Consider the following 12,063-nt stretch of genomic DNA (forward strand, 5'->3'; position numbering starts at 1 on the left):
CAGCTCACAGTCAAGATTCACAGAGTGTAGGTGACATTAGTTTCATACTGTACATGTACATAAACTAAAAAGGCAATGATAAGCCTGAAAGGGATTCTCCAAATGTGGACATTGTTCCTTTACCTTAATGAAACTGGCGTTGATGTATTCAGAGTCATTTTTAGTTGTGGTGAGAGTGAGCTTTACTCTGGTGTGGTCAACTGAAACAAGACCAGAAATGTAGTTAGATTACCAGAGTCGCACAGGAGTCAGTGCCTTCGCAGTACCTCTCACCGCCCTATGGCAAAAAATAAATACATAAAAAATAAACATTTATTTATTTTTTATTTTTTTTAAATGTCATGCAACCTGTAAGTCTATGATTATGTGACCCGTTTACAATATAGTGCTGCATAATTAATTTAAATGTATCACAGTTGCTATATGGAGCTCAAATTTTTGAACAAAGGTAAAATATGTCCCAAGATACTATTAATAATGAAAGCCTCGGCCATCACATTATATTCTAGATGTAAAAGAATATTCTTGTTTGGTACAGACCCTACTGAAAATCACTCAATCTTTTTTTTTTTTTTTTCAGGAAAATAAAATAAAATATCATTCCCACTAAAATTCTTCTTAAAATGAACCTTTTCACAATTGCAAATTCTTTCAGCATAATTGCAATAAGAATTTCTTTTCATATTTATTTTTTTATTTATGCATATAATGCAGCCTTGACACATTTAAAGAGAGCATTAATGTGTCAGATGTGTGAACATGCAGAGAATAAAAAGTCTGAGTTTCTTGCTCGTATCTTATTTGAACAGCCCTGATGCAGAATTATATTTATCATTTATTATAATGCAGAAGTAAAATGACAAATACAAATCTGCCTCGAGCAAAACTTACAGGGAACAATGTCTTTGTATCGGTTCCTCTTGATGTTCTCCTGCTTCTCTGCTGTCTTGGTGGGGTAGGTTTTGTCAGTGCGGTACTTAGTTGACTGGCTTTTCAACCTCTGAAAAAAAAGACAGATGAAATTTAATCCGAACTGCAGCATTTTTGTCATAATTTCTTTGAAGCTGTGTGAATGTCAGAGGACTTTTTTCTCACCATGTATCTCACAAAGGAGAAGGCTTTACCCTGCCGATAACTAAAGTTGCATTTAGAAAATGCCTGTGGTGGTCAGAATATTACCTTTATGAAGCTTAATCATCAACCTTGTCAAGACCATATATTAGATAACTGTTTAAATTTCTCTACACTATTAAAATTTTCCTGGTTTTATGTATTTAACAGCTTATTTTCTTTGTTAGAGTGTATGTTGGTGCCATTTCACATTGATATCATGTTATATTCTATGGAAATATAATTGTAAGCTGCTCACTAACAAAACATGACAGCTCAAATGAGAGAAAACTGTTTCTTTAGTAGAATACTACATAAAAAGTAATGCCTCAGTTTATGTTAAGGATTTTTATGCACAGATATAATTAAATATACAGTAAACACACCTTTAGGTGTACCCATTTTTGATAAAGAAAAACAAGCTTCACTATAATTTATAATCAATGTAAGGCAAGCAGAATAAAAGTGATATGAGCGTCAGCATATCTGGGCAGGGTTTTTTCAGGGCAAATGACTAAATAAGTGTTTTTTAATTGAAGAAAAAAAAATGTCTTTTTTCACATCAGTGGTGTCCTGCCTGCAGTGCTTTAGGATAAACCAACTTTATTTATCACCACTTTACTGCTGTGACGCAAATCTGTGATTGTTGTGGCACATTTGTATTATTAAACGGTCTATTCATCCCAAAATCAAAAATACGTATTTTTCCTCTCATCTTTAGTGCTTTTTTTCAGTCTGGATTGTTTTGGTGTGAGCTGCCGAGTGTTATTGGTTATCGGTCGAAGATATGTCTGCTTTTTCTCCGATATAATGGAACCAGATGGCACTCGGCCTGTGGTGCTAAAATCATCAAAAAATACATTTGAAAAACTCAACAGCAATGTCTCTTTCCAAAAATTATGACCCGGTTACTTAAGATAATCCACCTTGTGTGCAGTTTCATATAGGAGCTATTTTCTTTCTTGCCACTGAACTGACCTGTTCTCGTACCAACTCGTCAAATACCGCCACTTTGTCAATAGACCTAAACGTCGAAATATGACACTTTAAGCAGCCTCCTGGGTTTGTTCTGGACATTCACAGACGGCATCTCAACTGACACACGTTATACGTGTTGTGTCTTTTCAAAATACAATTCCATTTTCCACAGGAAATGGACAGTTTCTGCTTTTCACGTACATGAAGTCTTTTTCAAAACAAACGCGCTTTAGGTGCAACACCTCGCTTTTGCATTTTTTTTCGGTTTAGGCAACAAAAGCATGTGGTTATGTTAGAAAAACATGGTTTGGCTTAAAAAAAATACACATAGCGTAACATTGTGTGACATATGTTATCTAGCATGCTACACAAACTAACTGTGTTGTTAAAATAACTCCATTGACTTTTGGTTTCACACAGAAAACAAACGGGTGAGCTTCCCATCAATCTCCACACCGACCCTGTATGGACTTTTTCTGGTCTTTATGTCATTATGTTTCTGGTGGTGTCAAAAATAACCGCTGCTTGGTGCATATCATACCACCACGACGAGTGTCTTCGTGATCTCTGACGCTGACATCCACTGGCCAAGCGGTATTCGACGAGTTTGGTTGTGGCCACCTGTGCGTATCATACTGCCACCAAATGTGTCACCTTATCTCAGTATCTGATGCGGTTGTTTTTGACAAGCCGGGAGGGAGAATGTTTAATCTTACGCTGTCAGAGGGATAGGCCTCTCGTCCATGAGGAGATGCACGCTTTCCTCTGTGTGGTGATACAGCTGTTAAGTGAAGTTTGGTAGCAAGAAAAAAGTTCCCACATAAAACTAATCACAACAAGGCCTGTGGATTATCTTGAGTCACCGGGTCATGATTTCTGGAAAAAGACACTTCTGTTGAGTTTTTAATTTTTTGTTTTTGGCACTTTGCCATCTAGTTCCATTATATTTTAGAAAGGACGGCCATCTCTATCATTGATATCGCCAACACTCGGCAACTATTTATAGATTTATAAATAGCATATATTTGATTTATGGACGATCTGTCCCTTTAAAATGTGTTGCGGCATTTTTTTGGCAGTATTTTAATAATAGTTCAGTCTCAGAGGAGAGTCAGGAAAAAGAGAGGTCAAATGGCAGGAGGATTACATTTGACCGATCACACAACTGCCATACGTGGTCAGTTTTTATGTGATTCAACCCCGAGTGACCAGAATCTATGACTCACTTTGCTTACAAACTGACATGACGGCGTACAGACCGACAGGATTTCCACGCAGAATTAACTGTGTGGAAGGTCTGACACCAAAATGAAAGTTATGGCACGTCCATGCTTACAGGATTTGTTAAGACACTGGTCTTTTTGTTCGGAGGCCAGTTCTCGCAGTTCCAAACAGTCTGCTAAAGGCCTCGCGGACCATCTGCACCGCTAACTCCACAGAGCGCTTTTTGTTCGTAGAGGAAGTGATGCAGTAGACCCCTCAGAGTAGAGTGGTCGGGGTGGGAGCAGTATGACAGCAGAGGGGCAGCATGTGAAGCACACGTTGCTGTCCTCGGGCGCTGACATGTCACTCATCACCATGGCAGCAGCCCAGAGATGATGTCATCCTGGGTGTCAAGACTTTAGAGGAAGAGTTTTTTTGTGTGTTTCTGTGTGAATGTGCACGAATCATTCTGTGTTTCCAAAGACAAATTAGTGATAACTGAACAAATTATTGATTAATTGTTAGTCGTTTAACCCTCTGACACCTGGAGCGACATCACTTTTCTTTTGTTGCTTTAAGACGCCCTTCACAAGTATTTTAACCTCAAAGCACTGAGCAAATTGTTGGGATTTCATTCTAAAAAGGCAGAAACTTGATTAGAAATGTTATATGAAATTAGTAGATTTATACTTACTATACTATTTATAAAAAGCTGGGGATAAATGTCTTGGATAGAAAGAAAGAAAGCGGTCGGGGAAAACTCTATTTATAGTTATCATAATTACATATTTAAAATTATGTTACAGAATTATTTTAGAATTGATTGATTTTTCTTCAAAATCTTTTTATTCCTTTTTTCTTTGGGTTGTTTTTTTGTCATTTGTTTTGTTTACAAATTGTCAGGTTAGTTTTTTAATAAGAACTTTTGGGGGAAATTTCTTCTTTGGTTGCTCATTGCCTTTCTTTTCTTTTTTTAAAAGAAAGAAATCAAACCAATTTGCTCAGGTTTTAAAGGGGCAATGCTATAATGCGTTTGGCTGTGGGTCTTCCTCGTTCATGTGCCTTCTTGACAAGCATCAGTACAAAGAGGAAGCACCAAAGTGGCATGACAAAAGCAGCGTGTTACTTCCCTGAACGTTACTCCTTTTGTGACATTTTGGAAAGCTGGAAAACTATCAGCACTTTACTTTCTGTCAGTTAATTCAGTATAAACAAACCGTTAAGACATGATTTCTGATTGATGATAAAAGCCACAGAAGAAACAAAATTTGCTTTGTGAAAGCTGAACAGTTGACTCACCGCAAACTCCCCAGCAATGCCGTTCGGTGCCTGCTCGTCCTCAGCCTCTTGTCTCTCCAGCTGAGCCAAGAAGCTCCTCAGTATCCAGGCCTGCTGCTCCATGGCTGGCTGTACACTGCCTGGGATCGGGCTCCCTTCACAGGCATGTCAGGACACAAAGGTCCTCGTCCAGGGGTCATGGATTAGGGTCGGCAGGGCTTGGGTTCAGGGCTGTGGCGCCTCTGCTGCTGCCTCACAGAGCACTTCTCTATTGCCACTGTCACATCAAGGAACTATTGTGAGGGAACGTGTAAACTGTCTTAGAGGAAGCAAGAGTAAGCTAACAGGTTCTGTGGTCAGATTAAAAATATTGCCGCGCCCCGCGGGTGTCTCTAACAGGGTCCTAAAGTCACTTGGGTGTTTCATGGCACGGCAGCGTCGCAGAGGGACTGTAAGGGTGACACCCACAAACAGAGTGGGCCACACATTGGTGCATATAAACTTGCATGAACAGCTGTTGCTACCCAAAGTGAGAGTGCAGTGCAGGCAGTCGAGCCTGTTGGACGACATTCAGGGCACATGAGAGGAGAGGAGGAGGGATGTGGGTAGGGACGCAGGCAGCTTTAGAGGGAGTGGTGAGGAGAGAGGGTGTCTGCGAATCCTGAAAATCCTGATGTTCTGAGACAGCAATTAACCCACTCAACTGTCAACTGTCAGCTGTGGCCATTTGTTTTGGTAAACCATCGCACAGCACTTGAGATAAAATACAATCAAGAAAACTGCAAAACTGGCAAAACTTCCGGTAATGTGTTTAATGGGTGAGCAGCTTTAAATGTAACGAAGAAGGCTTTAAAGAGGAATGGGAGGAGCTCTGCTTTAAGGAACTGAGCATTAAGTCACCCGTGCAAGACTTCCTTTCCTATATACAGCAAACTGTATGTTAATAAGAGTGTGAATAGAAATAATAAGACATACATGTATATCCTATAGCTAGTTTAATGAAATAAAGATAAAAATATCAAGATGTGAAAGAAAACGCTCTTAGAGCAGGCTTACCAGAGAAGTCGACATGCACTTCACGTGAGAGGAGGCACCCTACTGTGCCTTAGTTCACATCAAGATGTCAGCAGTGCATTGCAGGTTGTGTTCAGCAGGTGTTACTACACCAGTAACGTGGCGACATCTAGTGGCTTTCTGACATGGTTGAATTTTGTCAGTGGTTTGTGGAATTTCATTGTCAAAATCATCACTGGATAGAAATAAGTCGGATGGAAATTGTGACGTCCCTCCTCTACGTCTACTCTGCTTATTGCTTGTATGTGTTGATGTAGTTCAGATTACGAATAGCTGAGTTTTTGATCAGGATGCGGAGGGGTCCGTGGATGGCGCCTTGGTGAGAGGTCAGCAGCAGACTACTGTTTGAGACCAGCAAAAAGGAAATTTTTTTGAAGAGTGGTAGGGACATTTCCAGTCGTGTGGTGACAAAAATGTCCTTTTCCTATTAAGAGGTTGAGATGTTTTCAGCAGTGTTTGTAGCGACAACAGCAGGTATTTTTTAACCAGAATTTAGGACATTTTCAGCCACGTTTACTGTAAAAAAAGGTTGGTATTTTTGAATGAGTGTTTGGGACATTGCTAGCTGTTATTGTAGTGACAAAAACTGCTTTTTTTGTCAAGAGTTCGAGATGTTTGCAGATGTGTTTTTAGTGATTAAAAAAAATGGGGGTTTTTTTGTTTTTTTTACAAGAGGTCCAAACTTTATCAGGGCTGTTTGTAGCAATAAAAGCAGGTATTTTTTAACAAGAGTTTGGGACATTTCCAGCCATGTTTGAAGTGACAAAGACGAGTTTTTTTTGTTTTGTTTTTTTACCATAGTTTGTGACATTTTTAGCCATATTTGTAGCAATAAAAGTGGCTATTTTTTAACAAGAGTCTGGAACATTTCCAACTCTTTGTAGCAACAAGTCAAACTATGGCAACTGGTGTTGCCGTATTGAAAAAAAGAAACCAAGGCTCCAGATATTTGAAGGGGCTTTTACAATAACACAGCCGTAAATTACTGGAAATGTGGCCTATTCACAAGGCAACTCAATCTGTGTTTTGGGCCTAGTAGCACTCAAAGGCATTTCTGTAACCCACAATGCACCTACAGGAAGCTGCGATCACCTCAGTCCATCTCGACAGCTTCCTGAGCATTCAGCTGTTAAGATTTTTTGTACCAGTTTGAAACATCAAAATGAGAGCGCTGTATCTGTTTTTGCTTTTTCATGGTGAGTGCCTATGATTTAAAATGTTAGTAATGATCATGATACTGTTTTTCTTTTTAAGAAAATGTCTAAATTAATTTCTATTCTTTTTGGGAAATGATAGATCATGTAATAATTCTTACTTCATTTGTGTCATCTGCATAATCTGCATCAAACAACATGCATGGAAATTATTTACAGATGGAAAGTGTTATTTCACATCATTAATTTCAGTTCAACTTAACTGTAATTACCCGAAAACAAACATAAACTGAATTGACATTAGTTTTTGGTGTGACCTATTGTTTTTATTTAATGTTATTAAAAAGTTACAAATTTACAAAAAGTTACAAATACTTCAAATTTTGGTCAGAAAAATTCAATGAAATCAGTTAAATTTAAGGTTGAACACACTGAGGAATTACCTGAAACAACACTTTTTTTTATTGCTGTGGCTATAAGCAGTTTGGTTTTGATTTACTGACTCAGATTTTTGTCTTTCAGCAAGTCTTCAGCTTCGTTGTAATCAAGACAAGATCACAGCGCATGTTGGAGGTGAATTCATTCTTACCTGCAGCTATGACACAAAGCAATTCCTGTTCAGTAAAAAGTACTGGTGCCAAGGGGACTCTCGAAGCACATGTCAGATTTTGGTGGATTCAGAAAATAGGGGTAAAGGGAAAGACAGGTCTCAGGTTATAGATTTAAAACGAAGAGGACTGTTTGTGAAAGTCACAGATCTCAAATTTGATGACGCCGGAGTGTACTGGGTTGGGATTGACAAAATATACACTGACATCATGACTTCAGTTAGTGTGGTCATCACTGAAGGTAAGAATAAAACACAGTCACAATATTAGTAGCAAACTGCTTCTGAATATTTACCCCCTTAAACTGTAAGTCTTAATTTAAGCATTTTGCTGTCTTCTGCTTGCCCAGTTCCAGTATCTAAACCCAGTCTTTGGCCCTTGCGCTCTCTGGTGGACAGACCAACGTGTTGGGGTCAGCCGGTGACGGTGCGCTGTGGTTGTACAAAAGGCACTGCTGTTGTTTACGCCTGGTACAAACACACACACAACAAGAATTTTCTGCTTCACCAATCCTCAGACCTGTACCTACACTGTGGCACAGTGGAAAAGGACGGCGATTATTACTGTATTGCCAGTAATGACATAAGCAGACAGCAGAGTAACGTCCTCTCAGTGCAGGTCCTGATGCCTGCAGAGAGCAGCTGCACCTATGTCGTTCATATGCAGGGTAAGAACAGATGTGATGTATTCTCTCCTATAAATATCAATGCAAGAACTGTTTAACACTACCTATGATGCCTGTGTTTATACTTTATTGATAACTTCAAAACAGAGTCAGCAAGCAAAGCTTAATCTTTATAGCACATTTCATTCCAGGTGGAAACATTATGTACTCTGCAAAGAAACAAAATGAAACAGATCGAATCCATTAAAACTAAACCCATAAAATAATGATTAAGATGAGGAATAAACCAGTTAAAGGTACAAAGGTGTGAGTCAGAACTGATAAATGAAATATAAAAAAAAAATGAATAAAAGCACAAAAAATACAATAAAATAATATAAATAGACCAATAAAGGATGATAGATAAACCAATAAAACAGTAAAAGTAATAACACACCTGAGTTAAAACCAATAAAAGAATAAAATAATAGTTAAAATAATTAAACCAAACTACTGGAAAGCGCAGCTTAATTTTAAGACTTTATGTTAATTATTGTACATCATGAATTTCTAGGAGCACGTTTGGATTCAAATTTTTTATACAGTTTATCATACAATTTATATAATTATGCAACAAAAATATATTTCACATTGCAAGTAAAGATTTTAAGGTATTAAAAGTGTACCTCAACTTTTGTTTTAGAATCTCTTATAATTCATTTGCACCACCATGTGTGAAACTTCATAAGTGTTTTTCTGCAACCATAATGAATGGTGAGTGTGCTTTTAGCATGTAATAATGCTTTCATATTGCAAGCGAAGTATAGGTGTATTAGTACCATCGGGTGATTATTAGTGTTTTTAAACTGTGCCTGAAGGTAAAGCATGTGTAACCTTAAAAAACCCCCAATCAAAACACTGTCATTATCTGGTCATAATGACTGTTTTTTTTTTTTTTTTGTTTTGTTTTTTTGTAATTTTGTCATCTGTTTACATGTGTTAGCCTATAGTTATAAAGGTGATTGCTAAAGAAAACTAACACACAAAAGTATGCAGTATGAGAAGAGGATGGAAATAAACAGGAAGCTAAGCCACAAAAGGTTTTGTTGTTCATGCTATTTATGGGCCTTCAGAAGTGTAACATCTGTCCAAATCCAAGTCTGTTTTGCACTGCAAGTAAGGCTGTGACTCTGTTTCCGCTGTGCACTTGTCAGGTTCAACACATGGTGATTATTACTGACCGAATACTCTCTTATTACACTGATGGCGTAAAAGTACTATGATGAAGGCATACTGAAAAGCCTTAAATAAAACCTTTCATGCAAAATAAGAGATGGTAAACTGTTGATTATTGATATACTTCATCTTATGAGTAATGTTTTTAAATTGGCAATGGTGATGTATATTGTTTATCTATAGAATTAGCCTTGTGTGTAGGATTTGACTGTGATGCCATCTAGCGGCCAAATTTAAAAAAAAAAAAATACACAGAGGCAAAAAGTAAATCCAACCCAGCACACAAACTGCACCATCACCAGGGTTGTCTGCAGGGGCTTTAGGCAAGTTAGATTTGAGACTTTTTAACACTTTTGACTTAACGCCACCAGAATAAAATTAAGACTCATCTTTCAATAACAAGATTTAAAGAAATAAAGCAATAATTACTCAGGTTTGGGGACAAATTTCCACAAATGTTTATTAAATATGTGGTATGTGTGGGTGTATTTTCTTGGCGATATGTGTTGTTATTTAGTTATCCTGATCTGTGTGACATTAACAGGCATTCTGCATTTTTTAGAGATAGATGTTACCAATTATTTTGAGCTTTTGCAATGTGACGTGGAAAAAAAAAGATTCTTAAAATCCTACTTTCAATGCGTTAGGACTTTCAAGACTTTTGTAAAGTAAATTAAAATATATTAATACTAATGAAGGCCTTATGTTTAGATTAATGAATCCAGTGACTTTTTTTTTTTTTGAAGGATCTGTTGGAACCCTGGACTCATTTATACAAAAAAAAAAAGGTTTTTGTGTTTTAAAGGTCAGAAATTACAATAAAAATCATGCACAAAGGCACTTTAAATAGAAGGATATAATAAATTATAAACATGGTTGCTGGGGTCTGATTTGTATTGAGGCTGTTGTGAAATACTTGTTGCACAAAGTACAAGCTCATAAAAAAATGCCATTGTAATGTGTTTCTTTTCAATCATCAGGCCAACCCATTTATGACTGTGCCGACAGGATGAGCACCACCATGGCCACAACGCCACCTCTGACCACCTGCCAAGCTACTCAGAAAATCCACTCTGACGCAATAAACCGGTCCTTTCTGATCAACGAAACGGATCACGATCTGTTTTTCAGCAGGTGAAAAGCATTCATATATCTTAAAATGGATCTGTTAAAAAAAAATATACATGTAGTCACTAATAAAACGTCTGCTTTTTCAGGGCATGGACAGGAGTTCCATTTTGGTACTTATTACTGCGTTGGAGCTCTTTTGCATCCTTACTGATATTTCTATGCATTGTACTCGAATGTACAAAAGCAAGACACAGACATACCAAGAGGAAGACGAGGGCTCGTGGCAGGCGAAGGCCCCACATGGTTGGCTGACCGGCTTTTTATGGTGGTACTTCCTCAGAGGTCGTATCAGCACCTGTGACATTGGTTTGTGGTTTTATTGTTTGCCAAGGTTCTTTGATAACGTGATGATTTATCAGCAGTCTGAGTCATAACATACGTCACCATCTTCATCAGTGTGTCACTGCAGCATTTATCAAACTGGTCATTGTTGTAATTTATTTCAAATGATAGCTTTTTCCTTTTATATATTTAAAGAGGTGGACAAAAGAGGGATGGTCAAACACATTTGCTCAAGTAATAATAGAATAATATATTAATACATTTAAGGGCCTGTGTGTAGGATTTAGTAGTATGTATGGAGTACTCCAGGAAGGAGCACTAAAACACAAAAATTTGTCAGCATTTCAGCACCTGTGGTCTTTGTCTCGAAGTCAGAGGGTTTTTTTAAAAATAGGTTTTTGGATAGAAACCTGAAATGAAGTCTATGTTTAATACAAGCTGAAGAGAGGTTCTTTGACATAACATATATATCAGTACCAGCTCGTGAACTTAAAAGTTTTTATCTGTCTCGTAAAAGGCAGTTGCTAAAAAGTGGCTCAGAACGGCAATGATGCCGAGCCGCCGAAGACGTCTTTACAGCCCGGTTATTGGAGAGAGGTTACGTCGTGCCATTAGTTAATTCAAAACCTAACATTAGATTTTTGCTTTTGGCGATTGCATTTAGCCTTCAAAAATCCTAAAAGTAATGTTCATTTGCGAAGATTAAATTGCAATTTACAAAACATGAGTATCTTAAACTTTTGTCCACCACAAAGCTTATTTTCAACATCAATCCAAAATCTAATGCGGAAAAGTCCCATAAGCATTTTGATGAGGGAACCAGGGTGACACTTAAACGTCATCCTTTGGCAGAAATTGAATATAGTAATTTATGTAGCCTATACCTAAATTTGAGTTAGACTCCTGTAAAAATTTATATTAGGGCTGTCAGCATTAATGCATTAATCTTTTTTATTCTTTTTATCACACTTTCCTAAACTTTTAAACGTACTTAGTTTGAACTGCTGTTTTGTTGACTTCTCAGTGACATGGTGAGCACGTGTCCAGATCAGAGCGTTTAGCTGGCACATGATTTTCTGTCATGGCTGACAGGGTGAGTCTCCAAGCTAAGGAGCCATAACAGAAGAGACCATATATAAGCATTTTCCAGCATGCACAGCTCATTGCTATTAAATATATACAATTGTCAGCTATGAGCAAACATTGACTTATTGATGCCATTACAAAAAAAAGAAAACGTTAAATATATAGCCTAGATTTATACATGCACAAGTCATTGTTAGTGTCCAGACTGCCTTAAAATTTTAAGTTGAATGAATGAGAAGACAAGTTGTATTAATACAAAATTACCTCAACTTTTCTTCTCAAAATCAGTCAACTTAAAATTTTAAGGCAGCCCGGACAC

The 12,063-nt window shown here is 37.5% G+C and overlaps 2 protein-coding genes across 6 annotated transcripts in view; one reads left to right on the forward strand and one right to left on the reverse strand.

The window, feature by feature from the left end:
- ptpn22 (protein tyrosine phosphatase non-receptor type 22) overlaps positions 1 to 5,704 on the reverse strand; it is a 22,269-nt gene extending 16,565 nt beyond the window's left edge. Inside the window, exons 1-4 of one of the 2 annotated variants that reach the window (XM_042491705.2) lie at positions 5,626 to 5,704; positions 4,591 to 4,862; positions 892 to 1,000; positions 124 to 200 (exon numbers count right to left, since the gene is read on the reverse strand). In XM_042491705.2, the coding sequence (XP_042347639.2) occupies positions 124 to 200; positions 892 to 1,000; positions 4,591 to 4,692 (288 nt within the window). In that variant the 5' untranslated portion in view covers positions 4,693 to 4,862; positions 5,626 to 5,704. The remainder of the gene's footprint in view (positions 1 to 123; positions 201 to 891; positions 1,001 to 4,590; positions 4,863 to 5,625) is intronic. The other variant, XM_042491706.2, reaches the window with a different exon arrangement.
- LOC148188669 (uncharacterized) overlaps positions 1 to 11,847 on the forward strand; it is a 17,883-nt gene extending 6,036 nt beyond the window's left edge. For 2 of the 4 annotated variants that reach the window (XM_088081838.1, XM_088081837.1), the window contains 4 exons: positions 7,320 to 7,646; positions 7,755 to 8,072; positions 10,226 to 10,379; positions 10,463 to 11,847. In XM_088081838.1, the coding sequence (XP_087937964.1) occupies positions 7,616 to 7,646; positions 7,755 to 8,072; positions 10,226 to 10,379; positions 10,463 to 10,628 (669 nt within the window). In that variant the 5' untranslated portion in view covers positions 7,320 to 7,615 and the 3' untranslated portion in view covers positions 10,629 to 11,847. Of the gene's footprint in view, positions 1 to 5,852; positions 6,840 to 7,319; positions 7,647 to 7,754; positions 8,073 to 10,225; positions 10,380 to 10,462 lie in introns of those variants that run through there. The other 2 variants (XM_088081836.1, XR_015777404.1) reach the window with 2 other exon arrangements.
- Positions 11,848 to 12,063: the final 216 nt, after the last annotated feature.

Source organism: Plectropomus leopardus, chromosome 9, assembly GCF_026936395.1.
Source record: "Plectropomus leopardus strain MGB_pleo_1.0 chromosome 9, ASM2693639v1, whole genome shotgun sequence".
Taxonomy (NCBI): Eukaryota; Metazoa; Chordata; class Actinopteri; order Perciformes; family Serranidae; genus Plectropomus; species Plectropomus leopardus.